This window comes from Rhinichthys klamathensis, unplaced genomic scaffold, assembly GCF_029890125.1.
Source record: "Rhinichthys klamathensis goyatoka isolate OS25496 unplaced genomic scaffold, OSU_Roscu_1.1 h1tg000064l_1, whole genome shotgun sequence".
NCBI classification, from domain to species: Eukaryota; Metazoa; Chordata; class Actinopteri; order Cypriniformes; family Leuciscidae; genus Rhinichthys; species Rhinichthys klamathensis.
In genome coordinates this window covers 357217-381458 of record NW_026606607.1, presented here as the reverse complement: position 1 = coordinate 381458, position 24242 = coordinate 357217, and the positions used below count along the sequence as shown (strand labels likewise).

The 24242-nt window shown below is 37.5% G+C and overlaps 1 protein-coding gene across 1 annotated transcript; it reads right to left on the bottom strand.

Annotated features, from left to right (window-relative positions):
• Positions 1–1286: 1286 nt before the first annotated feature.
• On the bottom strand, positions 1287–23193 carry eef1e1 (eukaryotic translation elongation factor 1 epsilon 1). The gene is made up of 4 exons (XM_056249806.1): positions 23086–23193; positions 20441–20638; positions 3243–3338; positions 1287–1632 (listed from the first exon to the last, which is right to left on the bottom strand). Exons 1-4 carry the CDS (start codon positions 23167–23169, stop codon positions 1489–1491), a joined length of 522 nt encoding a protein of 173 aa, XP_056105781.1. The 5' UTR covers positions 23170–23193; the 3' UTR covers positions 1287–1488.
• Between the last annotated feature and the right edge of the window lie 1049 nt (positions 23194–24242).

Below are 24242 nucleotides of genomic sequence, written 5' to 3'. Positions count from 1 at the left end.
ACTCTTTTAGATTAGCCGCCCAATTAAATCTGGAGACAGAAATAAACAGGCAAACAGAGACTCCACTGTGGATATCTCCATTATCTGGTCACAAGGCCTGTTCTGATGACTGCAAGATTTCTGTCGCTTCTTCAGTTTGCACTTCCACAAACACACATTGCTTTGTTCCGCTACAGTTCTTCTATGGACACACTGAATGTCAGATGGAAATTCTTTGAATTCTGCAAAAAATGGATTGTGTCATATAACCAGAAGGAGGACTTATAAAAAAATAAATAAAAGGACACATAGTTCTGTTTTTCCTTTTTCATTTATTGGCACAGGACAACATTCTGTTGACATTAAAGAACACAAACTTGAGCTTGAGAACAGCAGACGTTTCATAAAGAAGGCTTACAGGAAAGGAAGTATAATAAAAAGAACAGAGAGATCTTTTTGTCAGCATATGCACAGCAGATAAGTAAACGTGCAAAAACACATCTCCCTTTCATAAGAAGAGGATTTTCAACCATAAAGGCTACGGAGAGAGCAGCTCTAAATCAGATTGGCCACATGTTGTACATTGTATGAAGCACTTGGTTTCCCAAAAGATGTTTTGAGTCACCGGTTTAATGATCAATGAAGCTGCTATGTTCTCAGAAACAAGTCTCCTGGAACTGGAAAAAAACATTTTTGTTCATTTTGTGCCTTGAAAGCACAAGCAGACCCTTCTATGCTCCACAGTGACACTCAAAAACATTTTGAACATAGAAAACCTTTGATGCAGCCAGTGATATAACACAGAAGTGGATTAAGCAGTTGAACACTTGACATGTCTAAAGAAGCTATGGACACCGCAGAAGGGGATTTTGGGGAAAATGACACACTGGTTGTGGATGGAGTGAAAAGCGCATGAAAATCCGATTACACCAGTGCTGTCTGTGTGGCTACAGCTGGTAGTCTGCCCGCTGCCCCAGAGCAACAACATGCCATCCTGTCAAACCCCAGACTACTGCCCACACCAGCGCTGACACTACGAGAAAGAGATGAACAGCGGAAGAAAATGACAAATGAGGGAAGATTTGTGTGGGTTCAAAAGCAGCATTAGGGACAAGTTGGACATTTCTTTCAATATTATCTTAGTCGAATTAATGACAACCTTATCTGAAAAAGCAATTAATAAATGTATTTATTTTAAATATTCATGTTATTATTAAAATTAAATGCTGTACCATTAACACCACAGTCACTATTCTCATTGAGTCACTCTAATCCACATGAATTTAACTTCACTCATGCAAAATTAACATATAAAAAAACATGACTAGTGGCCATGAACCAGCTTGCAAAAAACACAAAACAAAAAAGACCAGCTTTACTTGTCCTGGCTGTTTGGGTTATCGTCGGGATTGTGGAGTAAAACGCAAAGGGACAGCTCTGTGTGTTAGTTGAGCTTTGATACGGTGACCTTAAGGTCTTGCTTATTTGACATCCCAGTTATCAAAACTTTCAGTGGTGACCACTCGGGTAAACTCTGTTCCTCAGAACCACCACAGGAGGCAAATGGTGTCGTATGCCTGGATAGTGCTGGATGTGATCAAACCACCTGGTGACATTCAGATAATGCTCTTTCTCCAGTATAGACAATTCCACCTAAGAAGAAGTGAGGACAAACATGAGATGGTGAACATTAAAGGTAAAACCAATGTGTATAACACTACAGAGACATCCAATATAGTGCCTACAAAAAGCTTTTACCCCATTAGGCTTTGTTGTTTAAGAGTTTATCTAAAATAATTGCAACATTATATATACTATATTATATACAGCCTTTTATACAACTATAAAATGTCAAACAAAAACCTTCCATAAGTATTCACTCTCTTTAATATGGCAGAATGTGTCAATTACACTACCGATCAAAAGTTTTGGGAACGTTAAGATTTTTAATGTTTTTATGTCTACTCATTTGATTAAAAATACAAATAATATTATTGAATATTATGACAATTTAAAATAACTGTTTTCTATGTGAATATATTTTAAAATGTATTCCTGTGATCAAATCTGAATTTACAGCATCATTACTCCAGTCTTCAGTCACTTTAATTTATATAGTGCTTTTTACAATACAGATGGTTTCAAAGCAGCTTTACAGAGATAACAGGAATATAAATGCAAAAAAGTTTGTTTCCAGAAGAAAAAAACGTCACAGTCCAGCTTAAGTAAGTTCAGTGATGTTTCTTTTTTTTTTGGTTGAAAAAAAGTTATTAATTTAGTTCATTTATAAATATATAACCGCTCTGGAGTAAACTGTAATGTCATCATCGTCCAGCTCAGTTCAGTTCTTGTATTATAGTGTCAATACAGGCAGATCAATATTATTGTTGAATATTAAATTAAATGTTAAATTTCAGTGTCACATGATCCTTCAGAAATAATTCTAATATGATGATTTGATGCTCAAAAAACATTCATTATTAGTATCAATGTTGAAAACAGTTATGTACAATTTTTGTTCACGATTCTTTGATGAATAGAAAGTTCAAAAGAACAGCATTTATTTGAAATATAATCTTTTGTAACATTATAAGTGTCTTAACTGTCACTTTTGATCAATTTAATTCATCCTAGTATTGCTTTTTTTATTATTAAATAATAATAATAATTCTTACTGACCCCAAACTTTTGAAGGATAGTGTTTAATGTTATAAAACCTTTCTATTTCAGATAAAAGCTGTTCTTTTGAACTTTCTATTCATCAAAGAATCCTGAAATAAAAAATTCTATTTTTTTTGCAGGCATTAGTATTCAATTTGACATGACAAATGCCAAACAAGTTCCTTTGTTGTTCAATGTTTTACAACAGTAAAGCATGAAATCTACAGAGTGGTGAATACATTTTTTAGACACTATGTCTAACTGACTTTATCTCCAGGCAGTTTAAACTTAGTGACACACTTAAACTTAGTGTCATTGCCTTCTGTCAGTCATTAGTCAGTCAATTATAAGCACTGACATGTGAAGATGTGATATTCTACTCTCTTTCTCTCTAATTCTCATTTCATCCCTCTCTTCCGGTCTCAATGGGCTCCTTCAGGCTCCTTAAACTTCCTTGGCTGCTGTCCTGGGAAATGACAGCACTATGCGTCTCATCTTTCTGCTGTGTCAGGTTTCTCCTGTGCTTGAAGCGTCTTACTGTTTTAATTGGAACTCTGCATCACTTCTCTCAAACGACTGAAGTTCACCGCTGAGGGACTTACAACAATGTGGTGAATGCCGTAATACATGAGGATGTCTGCCAGGGTGAAGATGTTCCCAGCCAGGTAAACTTTATCCTCCAGGTATTGGTTAAGTTCCTGCAAGGGAAGTATAAAATGAGGTGACTCTGGGCCTGCTGTGCTGCCAAAAATGATTGGAGCGCTTCTGACCATCATGCAAAAGAACAGGAATAAAACTTGAGATGCATTTAACACTGACAGTCTCACAGCTTGCTTTAAACAAAGCACATTATACGATACACTAGCGCATGACAATTGGTTCACGAATAGTATATTACGATCACCAACATATAAAAGCAATGGTAATATTAAAACACCATTGTTCCAGTTAATGTTCAATTCAATTCAAATTTATTTGTATAGCGCTTTTCACAATACATATTGTTTCAAAGCAGCTTTACAGAAAGTGCATTTCAGATTGCATTACTGTGTCTTAAGAGATTTTACAGTTTAACAGGGCTCCAGATTGCGAATAAAATAAGCACAAACTAGACTTTGCAACAATTTAAAATCTAACCACTACTGGTTTATTTGCATCAACATGTGGTTTTATCAGATTGACCCCTTTGAGGAGATGTTAGTTAATTGCATATTTAAATTGCATGCCATTGTCTCTTTCCCTGCTATATGGCATCTTTCTGTTTTCCGCTAGTTAAGTAAAGGTCCACTGTATGTCGTGCTTAAGAACACCAATTTCTGTAGTAAAACCACTGCACAACCTGTTTGTGGCTTATTGCTTTGAGGGCTTTAAAAGTGACTCATCTGATCTACTTTAAAACTGGATCCATCTGCATTAAAAAAGCCAATTGAGAATGGATGACCATCTAAAGGCTAGAGGCATTCAAACACTTCAGTGAAGGTAAAATTAATTGTAATATATATTGTAGTTTTAAGGGTCTCTGATTGACGGAGTTTAGGCAGACAAGTGCGTGTGCTTGTCTGAGTGTGTGTAAAAGAGTGGCTCATCTGAACACTGTTCACTGCCTCCATTAGCCCTCAAGACGATGTGCTGTATTGTGCACAAGTGCTGAAGATGCTCCTCCTGTCCCCTGAGACCTATACACACACACACACACACACCACCCCCGCTGTAGTATCCAGGCTTTGGAAAGTTTCACATCAAACTCACAGTTGCTCTGTTCGAGAAAGAGTGGATGGACAGCCTACAGACACTTCTGTGTTACGCTGCACCGTGTTGAGTTATGAGACGTTGGCCTAGGGGTTTATATATTCTCTCTGAAATGAAGCTTAACATTGAACACAGTTCTGCACACAACTGTACAAAGTGATATGATTGTATTAAAACTAGTGTCTACTACGGTTTAGATTGTCTGGCGCAACAACAAAAAAATCCACTTTTGGATTTTTGGATACTTCTTTCATCATTTACTCACATTCGTGTCATTACAAACTCGTAGGACATACTTTCATGAATATATTTTTTAATAAAAAGCAAGTATGGTTGAGTTTACCTTTGAAATGACATGATGGTGAGTAAATCATGACATAATTATCATTTTTGGTGACCCAACCCTTTAGGGGCCGATCACGTTCTTTATTTCAAATGTAGGAAATGTAGGTATGTTATTTTCCAGGCGCGCCAGGTCATGTGAAAAAAAAAAAAAAAAAAAAATCAATCAGCTTCGGCCTTTCCATAACAACATCGAAAGCTCGGCCGAACAGCTGTTCATAGCTGTACAGGGCGGGTTTTTATATATCATCTCCATAAATATATCTAGTAGTAAAGATAATGCAAGGGCTAGAAATCAATTAATCCTTTGCTGATATTTCCTCGTCATCATGGAGAGCGCAGTTCATGGTTGCATTTTTATATTATCTAATATTTATATATAATATTATATATATACATAAACAACATTTATATTGTTATTTTGTAAGAAATCCCTATTAGGTTACATGGCACCAGATGTGGGCCTCCATGCCCATATCTTATACCATATATAATATGAGTAGAAGCCCACATCAATGCTTTTTCAGGGGGCCCAGAATTTAATAGCAACGGCCCTGATCTTAGGAGGTGGTCTGAGTATGGTTCGCTTTCAGCCATCAACCACTGAATTGGACTAGATCCAAAGAGTAACAATATGAACACAGAGGAGACCCCATTACTTCTTAAGAGGACCAAAAAAGGACATGATAACTGGGTTATTTTCCCCTTGGTTTACCTTCTGGTCCAGTTTAAGGGGTCTAAAGTGTGAAATCACTAGAGGGATGTCCCGATCCGATCCAGAGCATCGGTATCGTGCCGATACTGGCCCAGAACTTTAGAACTCTAGAACTCTAGATCATAAAAAAAAATATGATCCGATACCATATCCAACAATCCTTGAATATTAGCAAATCCCTTGCTGCGACATCCAGTTAAGCGGCGCAGCCTGCAGATTGGGCGGTTTTGCAATCTATTTTGCGGGCAAAAATGAGTTTAGGTGTGTGGATAAAAAATTGGGCTGGTTTCGGATCAGTTCGGCGGGTTTTTGTAGCTCAGTCTCTCTCTCTAAGTCTCTCTCTCTCTCTCGTGCCCCCTAAACTCACAACAGACACTCCCTCCCACTACCTTCGGTGTACTAAAAACACGGTTTTGCAATCAGTCTCCTCAGTTTATAAACCGTAGGCTGTAAACTGTAGACACAAGATATTGACGCATATATATGGAAGTAAAATAATGTCAAATGTTTTTGAAATAAAAAGCCTGTTGAATTGCACTACTTGAAAAAAAATAGGCATTGCATTAACCATGCTTGCATTTTAATGCATTGTATTTTTAGGGCTTGCATTTTTATGGGCTGAAATTGAGCATGGTTGAATATTTAAGCTGTGAATATTTCAATTAAAAACATTTCAAACACATTTTCATTATTAAAAATTCAATAATCCATATTCACCATTCATATTTCATTTCCAAAACATTCAAACTGTTTAAAAATACAACCAATAATATTCAACAGGCAATTTTCGGTCCATTTTATTTCGCTTTGCAAATTCGCTTCCACAAATTCAGTGGTTCAAATTCGACAGTAAATTCAACATTGACGTCCAGGAACTGCAGGAAAAGCAGAAGATTGCCGAGCATACTCTCCATCTGCTGTTAGTCGACCTCACCATCAGATGGTGCAAAAGCGCTTGTTGTTGACGAAGACATTCATTCATAAAATGGAAATGATTATCTGACAGTATATGCGGAAAAGATGATAAACACATAAAAGCTGTGTTTATGTTTCATTCAATAACTTCATTGTTACTTTCCCTGTGTATTCTACATGTCATCAGCTTTCTCTACCATGAACGGGATTATAATCGGTTTCCCTCAATACCTCATACTCAAGGATACCCTTTCCGTTGGGACAAAACGCTTAACACATACAGTGATATGAAAGACCAATCTTGCACCTTGTTGGAGATGTAGGCTGTAGGCTACTATATAGGCTACTACAGGCAAGAAGATGGACTCAGATAATAAACTTTACGCGCAAAGTTTCATGTTGAGCGTTTCGTGATATACTGGCATAAAATCAACACTTGATCAATTAATACTAACACTTTCTATTCTCTCTCTCTCTCTCTCTCTCTCTCTCTCTCTCTCTCTCTCTCTCTCTCTCTCTCTCTCTCTCTCTCTCTCTCTCTCTCTCTCTCTATATATATATATATATATGAATAAAGTCCTAAAATGCCTACGTGTATTGCATTAGCTTAAACTGGGATCATAGCACTTGCATATTGTTGTCCTCCTATTGTTAGTTTAACTGTAAATCGCTTTGGATAAAAGCGTCTGCTAAATGACTAAATGTAAAATTGGCTTGACATTGGACATTCGCACATTTAGGGACCGTCTCTAAAGTTGCATACAACATTGGCATGTACGTTTCTAACTTCAATAGCAAACTTAAATTTATTTGAATAAATATAAAAAATCCAAAGGGTGCGCATTATGCCTGACACTACATGAACAGTTACAGTTGGTTTTATGACTGTAAGTCGTTCTATTCAAATGCTATTGAAGTTAGAAACGTGTATACCAAAGTCGTATACACTTTAGAGACGGTCCCTAAATGTGCGAATGTCCAACATCAAGCCAACTTAATGCCATTCTATCACTGGGAAACGCTTAGCTGTGCGCGTTATTCTGAGTCCTTCTGCTTGCCTGTGAGTTTGGACTTTTACATCACTAGTCCATTAAGCTTCGTTAAGCGTATATGTCCAGCATGGGAATCCTGAAGTATTGAGGGAAACCCTAATAGCCTGCATGCAGCACATCGCCACAATATAAAGTTAAGGCAACTTAACAACCAAGAGAAATATATGTCAACCTCAAAAATTTAACATTGGATCTGTATATCCGCATCGGGGAATAAAATTATGATCTCGTTCACGGTAGAGAAATATGCATGTAGGCTACACAGGAAAAGTAACCGTGAAGGCACCGAATTTAACAAAAACAGCCGTCATAATAATCACAAATAAACTTACATTGCTGTAAATGAGTTTTATGAATGAATGACTTGCTCTAATTTTGCTGGTCTTCGTCAACAACACGCGCTTTTGCACCCCCTGCTGGTGAGGTCGACTAACAGCAGATGAAGAGTATGCTCGGCAATCTTCTGCTTTTCCTGCAGTTCCTGGACATCAATGTTGAATTTACTGTCGAATTTGAACCACTGAATTTGTGGAAGCGAATTTGCAAAGCGAAATAAAATGGACCGAAAATTGCCTGTTGAATATTATTGGTTGTATTTTTAAACAGTTTGAATATTTTGGAAATGAAATATGAATGGTGAATATGGATTATTGAATTTTTAATAATGAAAATGTGTTTGAAATGTTTTTAATTGAAATATTCACAGCTTAAATATTCAACCATGTTGAATTTCAGCCCATAAAAATGCAAGCCCTAAAAATACAATGCATTAAAATTAGTGCTGGGCAAGTTAACGCGTTATTATCGCGTTAACGCATTTATTAATTAATGCCGACAATTTCTTTATCGCGCGTTAACGCAGTTTTTTTTTTTTCTATTTTGAAAGTCCGTTGCTCACTGGCTCTGAATACACATAGGCCTACAGTCAAACCATGATCACAGGAGGGGTGGGATGTTGGTCAGCCAGCAAATAACCCACCCAAACAAGCAGTGGAGAGGCTTTGGCAGGTTCTCTCAGGTGAACAGAAAGGGAGACAGCGCTCCGCGAGTGAATGACAGGCGCTCTATGGATAGTAACCATGGCAACGGCTTCTGTGCGCTACGCAGCTGTAGCCTTTTTAACTTACATAAAAATTATACATAACTTTACCTGATAGGCCTGCGTTTAGTTTAGCGGGGATGCTCTGCCATGTGAATTCCCTCCTATTGATGTCCGGATATCTATTTAGATTCTGGAAACTCACAAACAGCGAGCCGAGGATCAGTCTCTCTTCCAATGATTTGTGCTGCGCGTCGTGTACAAAAAGTTAGATAATTCCACTTCGGCAACGCGCGGGCGCGTGCGTGAGGCGAGCATGATCGCAACAGTTTCACAGGAACGCACCCGCTTGTCGCTGCACCTGTGCTCGACCACTTCACCTCACTCTAGGCCGATTTAAACTTCTGCGTCGGACCTACGCCGGAGCCTCTACGCTATAGACTACGCGTTGGTTTTCATTTATACTTCTGCGTCGTTGTCCGCGTTGACGCGCAATTACACATGCAGAGGGAGAGTGTGAAACCCGGGGAGCGGTTCTAGCAATCACAGCGCTTGCGGTACGCGTAGAATTGACGTTACATATTTGGAGAGATGCACGTCAGGGTACACGCGCTACACAGCTACGGCATGAGTTCGACGCAGAAGTATAAATTGGGCTTTACCTCTGTTTAATGTAATCTTACGTGGGAAACCATGGCATGCCATGACCAAACCTAAGCTGCTATCAGAGAAGTAACATTGGTCGACTTATATCTGTAGTGATCATGACCTTTTGACTACAGACTGTTTCTGCTGCTCCCTGATACAAGATACCTGTTCAGAAAAAAAGAAAAAAAGAAAACTGGACTCTTTTAACAAGCTAGATAAAAGGTAATGCCCTGGCAGTGGCAAATAGCTTTGTTTAAATATTTGATTTGATTACATTAATGTTTAAGTTGAGATTTACCAGAAATATTTTATTGATACTGTGTAAAGGGAATACTGCTGGTATAAAAGCACCTTATTTGTTTTAAGTTTTTGCCAACCACATGTTATTGCACTTTTGTAGCAGTACATTTAAATCAAAAGTGCGCAATACACTACTTTAGAATTCATTATTCAATTTTGCGCGTAACAATGCGATTAATCGTGATTAATCGCAAGAAAATCATGCGATTAATCGCGATTAAATTTTTTAATCGTTGCCCAGCACTAATTAAAATGCAAGCATGGTTAATGCAATGCCTATTTTTTCAAGTAGTGTAATTCAACAGGCTTTTTATTTCAAAAACATTTGACATTATTTTACTTCCATACATATCCAAGCAAGGGTTTGTGCGGAGTGCGCGCGCACTGCATGGCATGGAGGTGCGGGCGTGAACACTTGCATTTTCCTTTCAACAGTGGAAACAACTTAAAATACTGCATTTCTGGTCATACAGAAAATAACAATACATCATTCGCAACTACTTTTATTTGTGTAAACACAATAACATTTTTTAATTTTTATTTAAAATTATCACAACGATACAACAGCAGTCTATCCTTCTGATGATTGCTTCTCAAATCTCTTTTACAAAAAGCTTATCCATTAAAGATGGGTCAGTACCCACTTTATTTAGACCGACTTGCTCAGTTCAAAATACTGTTTATGTCTCCGGCTAACTCATGTTATTAATGTCTTACTGAAATACTTCTGCTAATCAGCTTACTATTTTGAGAAATGATAAAGGATAGCGCAAGATTTGTTTATAATATTACAAAAAATGACCATTGGTAATACCAACACACTACCAATATCATGATATCGGTTTGTTGATAGACATACACTTGGTAATACTGATGGTGAGGAATTACACTTGCAACATCAAGATGAACGTCCAACTGAGTAGCGGATCACTGAGAAACGTCCTGCTCAAGTCGTCCTTGCGATGGAGGCTCGGGTTGAATAACTAGTTCTTTAAATTTTTCATCGGACTCACACTCGAATTGATATGGTAAAATCGTTTACGTTAAAACGCTATCATTACCTTTGTTACCTTTACAGTGCATACAACCGCTGAGCTTTAGGAAGCCTCTGGAGCTAAAAATTCAGTTATTCAGTTAAACTACGCCCCTGCAAAGCGTATACGAGTAGCACGAGGGCTTTTCAGTGCTGAACTGCGTTAAGTGGTTGCACTCCTGGAAGCGGTGTGCAATAAAATGAATATTCATGAGGTGAGAGATCGCTATTAAAGGATACGCTCCCACTGCTTTGCCCAAACCGCACCAGAACCTTTTTCAGAAGCGTAATTTGGAATTTTAGAATTTTGCATCGTTCCAGTATTTTTCAAAAAACAATACCTGTGCTGGATAAGAAATGGTTCTAGGTTCCCAACTCTATCAGGGACCCATGGCATCTGTTTTTCAGTGTCAGTAGAAGGGTCTCTAATGTCCTAAGTTATTGGAACTGTGACTTTAATTGTCTACCGCCTGTAAACTGTTAGTGTCTTAAAGGGGTCATCGGATGCACATTTTCCACAAGTTGGTATGATTCTTTAGGGTCTTCATATAAAGTTTGTAACATACTTTGGTTAAAATTCCTCAATAGTTGTGTAAAACAACACCCTTTTTACCTCCTCAAAAACAGCTCTGTTCACAGCGACCCGTTTCGGTGCATGTCTCTTTAAATGATAATAAGCAACTGCTCACCCCACCCCTCTCTTCCGTGGGGGGTGTCGACACAAGACACGTAAAGTGCTGCCTTGGCGGACAGTATACAAATGGCTGAGGGCAGAAATATGCTAATACAGGACAGTCCGTAAGCGGTCGTGGGCGGAGCATAAGCAATATGACATCCTATTACTCAGAAAATCCAAACGGCTTGATTATTGAGAGTGTTTAGGCTTTTTGAGGATTAAAAAGAAAGGAGTGAATGGATTTTTTTTCATTGTATGGTGGTTGTGTCCACACACTGCAAATACACATGTATATGCAAACACCATATAAAAGTGAATTTTGCATCTGATGACCCCTTAAAGGACTGTTCCACAGGTGCATGTGGGAATAATTGTTTTAGGTTCATTGAACAAGCATTAAAAACATTGTTCAATTCCTTAAGATATGCAAATCTTATTTGGATTTTACATAATTATTTTTAAAATACAGTATACTGAAAAGGGAATGCTTCTTTTTTTTTGCAGAGTTTAGAAGACTGGGGCTTTGATGTTACCCAACTTACAGTTTTACTCTAAAACAAAGCTCTCTCTTACAGTCGATTCGTCTTTTCTTATCTTCAAATCCACCATCAAGGATGAGCTTTATCCTGGTCATTGTAAATTCTCCCTTGAGTATTGTTGTTACTGTAGTGTCTATTCCTGTAGGCTGCAGGACTCCTGTTTCTCCTGCTTTAAATGTTGTGATCCTGCCTTACAGAGTGCTGTGAGTTGGTCAGACAGTGGCGTGCCGTGGGCATTACATCAGCCCTTCATTACTGTTTAAACTGCTACTATTAACCAGCGATCAGCAGCGCTCTGCTCTAGACCCATGCTCGGACACACTGACAGCTACCGCCGAGAGGCGTCCATCCCGCTGAGTGCCTGTGTTAACGAGACTGCCTCTCACTGTCCACAGACAGACGTTTTATACCTTTAATCCCTTCTGAACTGATCGCAGGACAGCGTGTGACCCCTGCTACCCTCAGCGTGTCAATTAAAGCCCATCTGACAGACTGCAGTGCAGATGTTATCGAGAAACCATTGTGACCACATATATGCTGAGTTTGGAGTGGCATTTTCTTCGGTCTCACACTTCGGAATAAATTAGAGGACGGTGCTTTAATATTTCTAATATGTTTAAGGGGGCATTTACACTGCTTTGCTTGTTTGCTGCTGTCCGAGTCAGAGTGTGATTGTTCCCGGTTCCCCCCGCAGTGTTGGTCTGGTTTCTCACACAACTTGATTCTGTCGAACCCTGGTGCATTTGCATTCATCTTGCGTCATCACAAACGTGCACAGCAGATGATAGAAAACAGAACGCATGTCAATATACAGGTGAAACTCGAAAAATTAGAATATCTGCAAAAGTTAATTTATTTCAGTAATTCAACTTAAAAGGTGAAACTAATATATTATTCATTACTAATATTGTGATACTTCAAGCCTTTATTTGTTATGATTTAGATGATTATGGCTTACAGCTTATGAAAACCCTAATTCAAAATTAGAATATTGTGAAAAGGTTTTCATAAGCTGTAAGCCATAATCATCAACATTATAACAAATAAAGGCTTGAAATATCTCAAGTTGCATGCAATGAGTCTATATAATATATTAGTTTCACCTTTTAAGTTGAATTACTGAAATAAATGAACTTTTGCACGATATTCTAATTTTTCGAGTTTCACCTGTAGTGTTTTTTTATTCATTTGGTGATATTATGCACAGAAGAGTAAATGACACTTGGGTTTACTGAATTGGTGCCACATGAATGCGGTGTCATATTATCCTGCTATCTGCAAACAGACTCTTTTGAGGACAGCGGATTGCAAACCATTCATTTGTAGGGTTGGGAACAGAGAATCGGTTCTTATCCAGAACCGGTAGTGTTTTTTTTTTAAATACCGGAACCGTGCGAAATTCCTAAGTTTCGGTTCTGAAACTGGTTCTGGTGTCAGATATCAATGCAGAGAAAGAGAGAGTATAAGATAGAGCAGCATAATTAATCTTTAAAAAAATCTCAATCACGATTCAAACACCCACGCAATCTTATTTCTAAATGACAAAAACTTTTTTTTTTAAACCAAATCTTTTTAAATCTGTTTCTGCTGCCGCTAACCCAGAGAGAGCAGTTGTCAATAGTGATGCTCCGATTGATCGGCCGATATTGGCTAAAAATAGCTTGATCGGCGAACCCCAAAAGCGCCGATCAAAAAAACCAAAGACGTAAATTACTCGCGCAACTTTTTTCCACCTGCATGCGCGGGGCACGGGCACGGGCACACGACAGCAGAGCAGAGCTTGCCAGTGGCAACATGAGTTCTCCTTCTCCTGTCTGGAAGTTTTTCAAAGTGTCCGACAAAGAGGTAAAATTAGCCATTTGCAATGTATGTCGTGCTGAAATCCCTCGAGGTGGAAGCCACCAACGGCATTTTAACACCACTAACATGATTAGGCATCTTCGAACACGCCATACAACAACTGAATATGCCGAGTATGAGAAACTAAACCAGCCGACGCCAAAAACCCCATCCCTCAATCAGCCGACTGTGAGTGATACCTTTAAACGACACGAACCATACAGCAGGGATAGTAAGAGGTGGAAAGACATCACGTTCAGAATAATGGAATTCATTTGCCTCGACGAACAACCTCTATCCGTTGTGGAGGATAAAGGGTTCCGTCGCCTGCTAACCTGCCTTGATCCACGATACGACCCCCCAGGCAGATCAACCAATATCTAGCAGAGCCCGTAATGCCACGCAGTGGACAGCCACTTGCTCATTGGCAGGCGAATAAAGGCCCCTTCACACACTTGCACAGGCAGCAAGAGCATATCTTTGTTCACCGTGCACAAGTGTGGATAGTGAGCGACTATTTAGCACGGCTGCAAACGTTATCTATTGATGAGATTCTCATAGTCATCAAGAGAAACTTGCCTTTTATGATTGAGACCTGAAGGATTTTGTCCTCTGCGAGGCCTAGCAAGTTTGGGTTTGAAACATTTTGTGGCCAATTGTTTAATTTTAATATATTAAAAAAGGCTACATTTTACAAGTAGCCTGGGCCTAAATGTGACCTCATACCATCCCAAGTTCATCTAACGTGGGTTGGTAACTATCTGCTTGGCCTCCAGATAGTCTGGCCTTCATCTTTCTCTGCCTTGTTATTTATGAAGGATTGCATTGGCTTACAGTAGCTTACATTATTTTATGTTTTGGATCTGATGTAGTTGGTTCCTCATCTACATCAGATGTTCATAATAATAACAGAAAGAAAACTGGCCATGTTTTGTCCTTTTGTCCATTGTGGCAGAAGCCAGTTTTGGTGTAACAAGTTTTACATTTTACTGCAAATTATTAAATATAGTCAGTGTGTATTAAGGCTACAATTTCCAAGTATGCCTAAGTGTAACTTGATCCCATCCCATTAAGCTGATCTAATGTGTATTGGTCTGCCTGACCCCTCTTTGTTTGGAATAATTTTATGTTACTCTGCCTTATTTGGGAAAGATGGCTAACAGTAGCCTTAAGATATCTCATTTTCTAAATACAATTAAATAAACACTTGGTGGTTCTTCAAGATCTTGACTGTAGCCTATTTATACAGTTTTCCCCCCCCCTAATACAGTTAATTCATAGTTAGTTTCATTTCTTCAAATGGTGCTAACTCTGCTAGATTATAGATAAAAGATTCCCATTCCCCTGCCATTCTGTGATCGGCAATCGGCAGATCATGATTTTGGTGATCGGTAATCTGTGATCGGCCCCAAAAATGCTGATTGGAGCATCTCTAGTTGTCAATGAATGTACGAGACAGCTTTACTTTCACAGTCTTTTCAACCACACAATATCAATATTTCTGTTTTACAAATATTCAAGTGATCACAGAAGTACTAAGATAAAAGTTTATTGTTAGAGTATAAACACTGATGACTACGGTAGCAACCAAAATAGTCACCTAAATCACCTTTTGAAAGTATCTGCTTCAAATAACAAGTAGGCCTATATCGTGTGACTGTTAAAGCTGCAGTCGGTAACTTTGTTTGTTCAAAATGTTTTGAGCGAGTACATCATGAATGCATTTTCCAAACCGTGTTTTTATCTTATCCTGAATCACTATGGGTAAGCCTATATAATAAGCGTTTATATTCAGACTACTTTAGACCAGTTGGGTCGGCACCGCTGCGGAGTACCCCAGTGCCTGTGTGACTGGTCATAGACAAACAGAGAGAAGTAGCACCAACTACAACGTTCTTTCGCAAGACGCATGCAGCTCTGTTTATTAACCACTAGAGAGAGAAAAGTTACAGACTGCAGCTTTCAAAAATGTATTTTGTCATTGAATCATTCATTCAAGAGACTCGTTCAAAAACGCTGATTCATCCAGTAATGAAACAAGTGAAGTCTTTATGAATCAATCATTCAAACTGATTTAAAAAAATATAATCTGTTTCACCTGTCTGGATCTTAGATGTGCATTTAAGCATATTATACACGTCTGAGAGGGTATTCTCCACTGCTGGAGATACAATAAGCCATGAGAGTCCCAAATTCTACCAGAGAATGCAGAAATGTTGATTTTTCCTATAACTAGGCTATTTGTGCAAAAATTACTAAATAATATGTTGAATTTGTTGACATTACCAGTCTGTTAAACTCATTTGACAAGTATAAGAAATAAACACAAAAGAGGTTTTTGAGTCGAGTATTGTGCATTTTTTCCTTACTACTATTTTCTTAACTTGTATAACCATTTTAATGGAATCGGAACCACAATCGTTAGGTGGAACTGGAGAAAATTTCTCACGATTCCCAACCCTCTTCATTTGCCGTTCTGATTGCACTCACTATGTGCGGTTACACTGCATGCTCACTCTGGTTCGTATCCAAGGTAAATCATCACCAATGTCATCCCTTACATGCGTTTTGTTGAACTATTGACGTCCAAGTTGCTTTCACATTAAAGGGTTAGTTCACCCAAAAATGAAAATTCTGTCAGTAATTACTCACCCTCATGTTGTTCCAACCCCGTAAGACCTTCGTTCATCTTCGGAACACGAATTAAGATATTTTTGATGAAATCTGAGAGCTGGATCACTCTGGATCAAAAACAAACAAAAATAACGACTTTATTTCAACTATTCATTTCCTTCTCTTTGGGCCTCTAGTCAGTTAACGTAGTGTGATTCCGTAGAGCTACGTCACACGTAGGCTCACTATTGGCCGACGCTGGTCATGTGTGTGATGCGTGTGACGTACAACAACAGAAGCTTACGCTATTACACTAGTGAACTGACTCGAGGCCCACAGAGAAGGAAATGAATAGTTGAAATAAAGTCGTTTTTTTTGCGCACAAAAAGTATTCTCGTCGCTTGATAAACTTAAGATTGAGCCACTGTAGTCACTTGGACTATTTTAACGATGTCTTTAATAACTTTTCGAGGCCGGCAAGTTCAATCCCTGAAGAAGCCTATGGACTAGTATGGAGGAGTGATCCAGCTCTCAGATTTCATCAAAAATATCTTAATTCGTGTTCCGAAGATGAACGAAGGTCTTACGGGGTTGGAACAACATGAGGGTGAGTAAATACTGACAGAATTTTCATTTTTGGGTGAACTAACCCTTTAACTGCCAGCGTGAAAGCACCCTTAGATGCAAGTCTTCCAAAATGGACTGGGTGAATGTATAATAATGGCAATCTATGCTGGATTCTGGACACCTCTTATACAAATCAATACAGACAAAAAAAATAAAGGAAAAGACAACTTGCAATAAGACCTAATTTCTCACTTTTAGATTAGTCATGGCTCACAGTTTTGGTCTAATTCACTAAAATAAAGGAAATATTAAATATTTCAATATTAGCGCAAATTAGGAAATTGTTAGGCTAATACGTTAAATTATATTTTAACACTGTGACTTCCCAATAGTAATACTGAAATCAAATATTTCTTTTTCTACTGCACATTTACACTCACCGGCCACTTTATTAGGTACCCCATGCTAGTAACGGGTTGGACCCCCTTTTGCCTTCAGAACTGCCTCAATTCTTCGTGGCATAGATTCAACAAGGTGCTGGAAGCATTCCTCAGGGAGTTTGGTCCATATTGACATGATGGCATCACACAGTTGCCGCAGATTTGTCGGCTGCACATCCATGATGCGAATCTCCCGTTCCACCACATCCCAAAGATGCTCTATTGGGTTGAGATCTGGTGACTGTGGAGGCCATTTTAGTACAGTGAACTCATTGTCATGTTCAAGAAACCAATTTGAAATGATTAGAGCTTTGTGACATGGTGGAAGTAGCCATCAGAGGATGGGTACATGGTGGCCATAAAGGGATGGACATGGTCAGAAACAATGCTCAGGTAGGCCGTGGCATTTAAACGATGCCCAATTGGCACTAAGGGGCCTAAAGTGTGCCAGGAAAACATCCCCCACACCATTACACCACCACCACCAGCCTGCACAGTGGTAACAAGGCATGATGGTTCCATGTTCTCATTCTGTTTACGCCAAATTCTGACTCTAACATCTGAATGTCTCAACAGAAATCGAGACTCATCAGACCAGGCAACATTTTTCCAGTCTTCAACTGTTCAATTTTGGTGAGCTCTTGCAAATTGTAGCCTCTTTTTCCTATTTGTCGTGGAGATGAGTGGTACCCGGTGGAGTCTTCTGCTGTTGTAGCCCATCCGCCTCAAGGTTGTGCGTGTTGTGGCTTCACAAATGCTTTGCTGCATACCTCGGTTGTAACGAGTGGTTATTTCAGTCACTGTTGCCCTTCTATCAGCTCGAACCAGTCTGGCCATTCTCCTCTGACCTCTGGCATCAACAAGGCATTTCCGCCCACAGAACTGCCGCTCACTGGATGTTTTTTCTTTTTCGGACCATTCTCTGTAAACCCTAGAGATAGTTGTGCGTGAAAATCCCAGTAGATTAGCAGTTTCTGAAATACTCAGACCAGCCCTTCTGGCACCAACAATCATGCCACGTTCAAAGTCACTCAAATCACCTTTCTTCCCCATACTGATGCTCGGTTTGAACTGCAGGAGATTGTCTTGACCATGTCTACATGCCTAAATGCACTGAGTTGCCGCCATGTGATTGGCTGCTTAGAAATTAAGTGTTAACGAGCAGTTGGACAGGTGTACCTAATAAAGTGGCCGGTGAGTGTATATACATTAAGCCAAATGCAGCAAAATGCATCAAACTGTAAAATTAAATGATTTACATTTTGTGAAATTCTAACACTTATTTGATATAGAGAAAACAGATCTGAACAATTCACTGTTAAAAACATGTAAACTATTAAACACTGTTTACTCACAGTGTTTACTCACTCACGTTAACACCATGAGAGTTCAGAATCACACACACACACACCAGAGGCACATTCAAAAACGAGAGATACAACCAATTCTTCTCTGAACTTTTGTCTGTTTGTTTTTCATAAAAAGAGTTTTCATACTTCGAGTATGCTCAGATTTCTATTCTAATAATGTTGGTTGTTTCATTTGTCACTGCATTTAATATTGCATTTGTTACTTATATTAAAGGAGTCATAATGTGCAATTTTCACTTTTCCATGAGAATCAATGTATGTTATGATTGACTAACGATTATACATTGGCCGGGATGCCGATATTCAAAAGTGAAGCGTTTGTTTACCCCAGGGTTCTTAAACTAGCCAACGTGCACGCGCACTCAAATACGAGATTTCAATTTCTCCCCCGACTTGACGTCAAGACGGGGCCGGATATACCATATATGGACACCGCAGAGGAGGCCCGCCCTGCCCCTCTCCCCATCATATTCAGTCAAGAAAGATGCAGAAACGTAGTGCACACGTGAGTTGCTCTGTGGTTGACTGTCATAATCCACATTCTAATGTTTTTTCTTTACCCAAAACTGACCAAACTACAAGGGACAAGTGGATGAAATTTATTTTCAATGACGCTGTTCCAACAACTATCTCAACTTGCTCAACGTTAGGTGTCTGCGCTAAACATTTCACAAAATAATCTTTTACAAATTTGGGGCAATATCAGGCGAAGTTGGCATCGAAGCTACGTTTGTAAAAAGGTGCCATTCCAACAATCAGGGACTTGCCTGAATTTGAAACGGTAAGACTGTTTTTTTATTACTATATTTTGTGTAAATAGCAGCTACTACTAATGCGGTTAATGTATGTGATGTAAACACGGGGAATGGACTCTACGAATGCTAGCCACATCTTTCCACTTTAAACAGACTAGAAAATGATACAGCTATTATTTAATATAATCGTATACAATATAACAATGACAACATATCATTGTATTGATTTTTTTATATAATAGATAAGGATAGATACATTTAAAAAACAGTCAAGAATTAATAAACATAAAGAAAAACATAACGTTACATGTCTGCAGATAAAAATTATTAAATATCTAAAAAACCACAACGTCAAAAAAGGCAAAAACAACACATTATAGCAAATGTTAATCTCTATAACCACTGTAAGCTGAAAATAAAGTAGACTACATCTCCGTTAATGTAATCTACATTAAATTAAAGCTAAACTTATGTGGGAGAAAATAGCAAAAAAACGTTTTAGCTCGTTACTGATGTTAATGTATGTCTCAGTCAAAAAAATTGTCTTTACCATTCAGAGACATGTTGATGTAGACGTCCTTCAATTGACTGTTGTTCCTCTTCCGTTTCCAGCTCTGGTTCAGAGTCTGGCTCAAACATATACGGTTGAATCCCGTAGGTCGCGGCCAGGTCGGGTTCATTAACAACTTGCTCCATGATCTCTTTTTGGAATGATATGCTGAAGTTACCTGCGGTGTCAAGCCCCCTCCTTCCTGCCACCAATCAACGCGCCCCTCATTTGCATTATTAAAATGACCGTCCACGACAGCCAAAACCTCGCATCAGATCTCGCGAGACAATAATGCATTCAGAAATAAGGGTCAAACGAGCTCTCTGTTTATTTTTTTCCAATTTTTCTTTTTTAGAAGGGCATGAAATGACTATAATAGAGCGTGGGTATCAAAGTTAATACTACATTATGACTCCTTTAAGTTTTTCCTCACTTTGTATGTGTGGAAATTTAGCGGAATAACATTTAAGTGTAAATATTATTTAAAATATATCTCTCACAGTTCTTTCACATTAAATCTTTATATTGTCTGAAGCATTGTTAGACAAAAAAACAACAACAAAAAAACACTGTGCAGCAAAAAATGTGTACCAGGCCCTTTTTTAAAATTATAAATACAGGAACCATTTAGCCTAACCCTTAGTCATCATCATCTTACCTTCAATATAACTTTGACCTCTTCTTTAGAACAGTTGTCTAGTCGTGTTATTCTGTGTTCGATCCATTGCTGGACCACGGCTCTCTGTTCAGCGCTGTCTCCTAGCAGCTCAGCTCTCTTGGCCTCATGGACCAGATGGGATGCTATAGTGACCAGACCAATCAATGCCGGTCCGTTGTTGTTTTGGAGAACAGGGACCTACAATTGGACACATAAATGAATAAATATTAAAAACCTACTATCCAGATGAAAGCAATCAACAAGCATGGATCTATTCATCAAATAAGAGGAACAGAAAAAACAGGAGAAAAAAACAATATGGAATTTAATAGGCTACATAATTACATTTTAAAATATAATACATAAACTTTTTTAACTAGGCTAGCTGTTACAGTTTTTCTCAGTCGCTTTGGTACATTTCTCGAATCATCCTCAACATTTGTAAAACAGTAAGTGCATTTCTCAAAACAATTACCTGCAAAAGCCAGTCTCTTACTCAAAATCCTTAGTTCATCTCTCAAAAGTAAATATCTGTGTCAATGAACATGGCAGTGCCATCAGAATGACAAGTCCTTGTGTACGGATAAGACAGTCAAAGTGCTTAGTCATGTTGTCAATATAACAGTGTACTCTGGAGGGATGTTATGATGTAAACTATGGCTAAAGTTGCGCATGTGAACGCCATCAGGTCACAGGTTCGCGTTTAAAGTCTGTTTAGAGAGAACGGCGTCGTCTTAGTGGCCCCTAATGTAATAACAAATGATAATTTTGCTGGAAGTGAATCAATCAAAACTAACTTTAGCTGGAAATAACATTATTCAAAAATCGCTATAAAGCCAAAACAATCTCTGTTACCGTAAATTGTATGTTTATCTCTGTAAAGCTGCTTTGAAACAATCTCCATTGTTAAAAGCGCTATATAAATGAAGATGACTTGACTTGACTAAAGTTTTGATGACAATTATTGTAAATTGTAGGTTACACACCTTAGTGTATGTGGGAGTTTGATTGCAAGAGACTGGACAAAATTCACATTTACGCTTTTACTGTTTGTACTGTAATTTGTTGACAAACCATGTCATTGCGATACAGAAAGGAAAAGACAGAACTTCAAAGAACAAAGATAAAAAAAAAGAAAAAAAAAGTAGAAATGTGAACAGGACAGATTTAGAAGAAAAGTCTAATGAAAATGTATATAAATATGCTTGATTATGACAACTTGTTCAACCATTTTGCATGTAAGGACTTATGCTATGAACTAATGCTATGAATAATGTTGTGGGGGGTGAGACAATTCAACATAGACCCATTATAATACATTTTGATCAACATGACATAAGCAATTGATAATGTAGGAAACAGCAGAGAATTTACATAATCATTTGCATGGATGTACCAAAGCATTTGCAACTTGTTCAAAGAAATGAGAAACTGCTTTTTTTGATGTGCACAAGTGACACAATGATGTGAAGATTGAACAGGTAGTTTTGAGAATTTCAATTCTGATCTGAGAAATGTACCAAAGCGACTGAGAAAAACTGTAACTTCAGCTGTCAAGAAATTTGCCAAATCAAGGGTTTTGCTGAGTTTCATAAAATTCATGCTTATGAACTAATAATGATGTTTGCACATGGTTTTGAGGCTGATGAAGAGTCATTACTTTATATGACATTTACAGTGTTGACCGAACACACATTTATCAATCCCAATATTCAACCTGTCAAGTGTTGCAGCCATGTTTGCAGATTTACATAAAAATAAATAAACTAATCTTACAAAGAAACAATATGACATATGTTAAAAAATCTTTATTTTAGAACATACTTTTGATGCTGACAGCATTCCAGGTATTTTTTGTTTAACTTATCTCCATTATTTTTTTTTTAAATGGGACTATGTTTTGTATTGCAATATGTTTGTATTGTTATTATTATGAGCATCATTATTAATGGTATGAATGCAAATAATAGTGTTCAGTGTCTGTAGTAAAGTTCAAATCAAATGTTTGGGGACAATATAATACAATTTCTGGGATACCTCTGAACCTTTTCTCTTTGGAAATACATAGCAAATGTATGAGCCTCAAATACACCTGGTGGGTCTAAAAGTGCTCATGACTTTTGTTAAAATTGTCTAAAGTATTTATAATTGTTACTATTGGGGATCCACATGCTGCAATACAAGTTAGCTAAAATGGCCATGTGGTCTTTTTGAAGCCTAGAGTGTTTTTTTTGTTTGTAAATTTGTAAATCATCCAATATATTTTATGTGCCAACGACTCTCTAACATTGTTATCTAAAATACATAAGTTAAGTTATTAGTAATATTTTGTATGTCTGTCTTTGGTGCTCCAGATGTCACACAACAACACAGATCTGTCAGTTGGGCTACTAACATTAACATTTATTTATGAACTTATGAAATCAATGAAATATTCATGTCAAAATGCTGCTAAATCATGATAAATGGAAAATGGTAACTATACTAAAATCGTATAACGTTAGTAATATTCCCTCTGATTTACACCAGTCATTCATTCAATCGATCCATGTCAAATTATTAATAATTATTACCCAACACAAACTTATCTTTAAATATAATACAGGCTCTTAACTTAAGTATATCACGTTCATCGCTTGATTCACCTTTTTGCCTCCCTGCGTGCTGTATTTATTTGGCTTTTTTAATCCTAGAAATCTCTCGAGCGAGCTCAGCTCCCGAAGCGCCATCTTGATTACACCGGAAACCAATCTGACAAATAAAACGCTCGCTGATTGGTGGAGATCCTCTAGTCCCGCCCTTCTTACGTCATGACGGACAGATGAGACCATGTGCTGATTCTAATGCTTGATTTCATAATGGTAGCCTATATAAATAAAAATAGAAAACCTGGTACTTTTATGGCCCTTTTAAATATTTTGATCAAGCAAAAACAAATATAATTATTATTATTTATTATTAATACTGATAATAACAATTATAAAGCTCACAAATCTATTTTCCAAATTAATATATTCAAAAAACTATTTTTTTTAGTTGATTTGATTAATTTATTTGTATGGTCTCATTTATTTTTAGCAAACAATCTACTTAGTGAATGTAGCCTAGTTTCAGTGTTGTTTTGAAAAGCCAACTCAATAATTACTCAACTCATCAATAATTGTCCAAAAAAATTACCAAACTAACCCTAACCCTGGGTAACAAACACATTTGTGTATTTATACCATAGACTGTAAAAAAAAAAAATTTATACACAGCAACATTTTGTAATTGTATGACAGACAAAGGATAATAAAGTATAGGCCTATCTTTAGTACCTATTGGAAGAAGTTGATGCCTTAAAATATTTGTATTTCTAACACAAAAGTTAATTAAATCATTAATATATATATCACTTCTAATACAGTCAAACGTTTGGAAACATTACTATTTTTAGTGTTTTTGAAAGAAGTCTCTTATGCCCCTCAAGCCTGCATTTATTTGATTAAAAACAGTAATATTGTCAAATATTATATTGCAATTTAAAATAATAGTTTTCTATTTGAATATACTTTAAAATATATTTTATTTATACAAAAAAAATAATTTATTTCTGTGATGCAATGCTGAATATTCATCAGCCATTACTCCAGTCTTCAGTGTCACATGATCCTTCAGAAATCATTCTAATATGATGATTTATTACCAATGAAGGAAACAGTTAAGCAGCTTAATATTTTTTTTTATAAGCTGTAATAAATTTTTTAGGATTCTTTGATGAATAAAAAGTTTAAAAAGAACATTTATTTAAAATAGAAATATT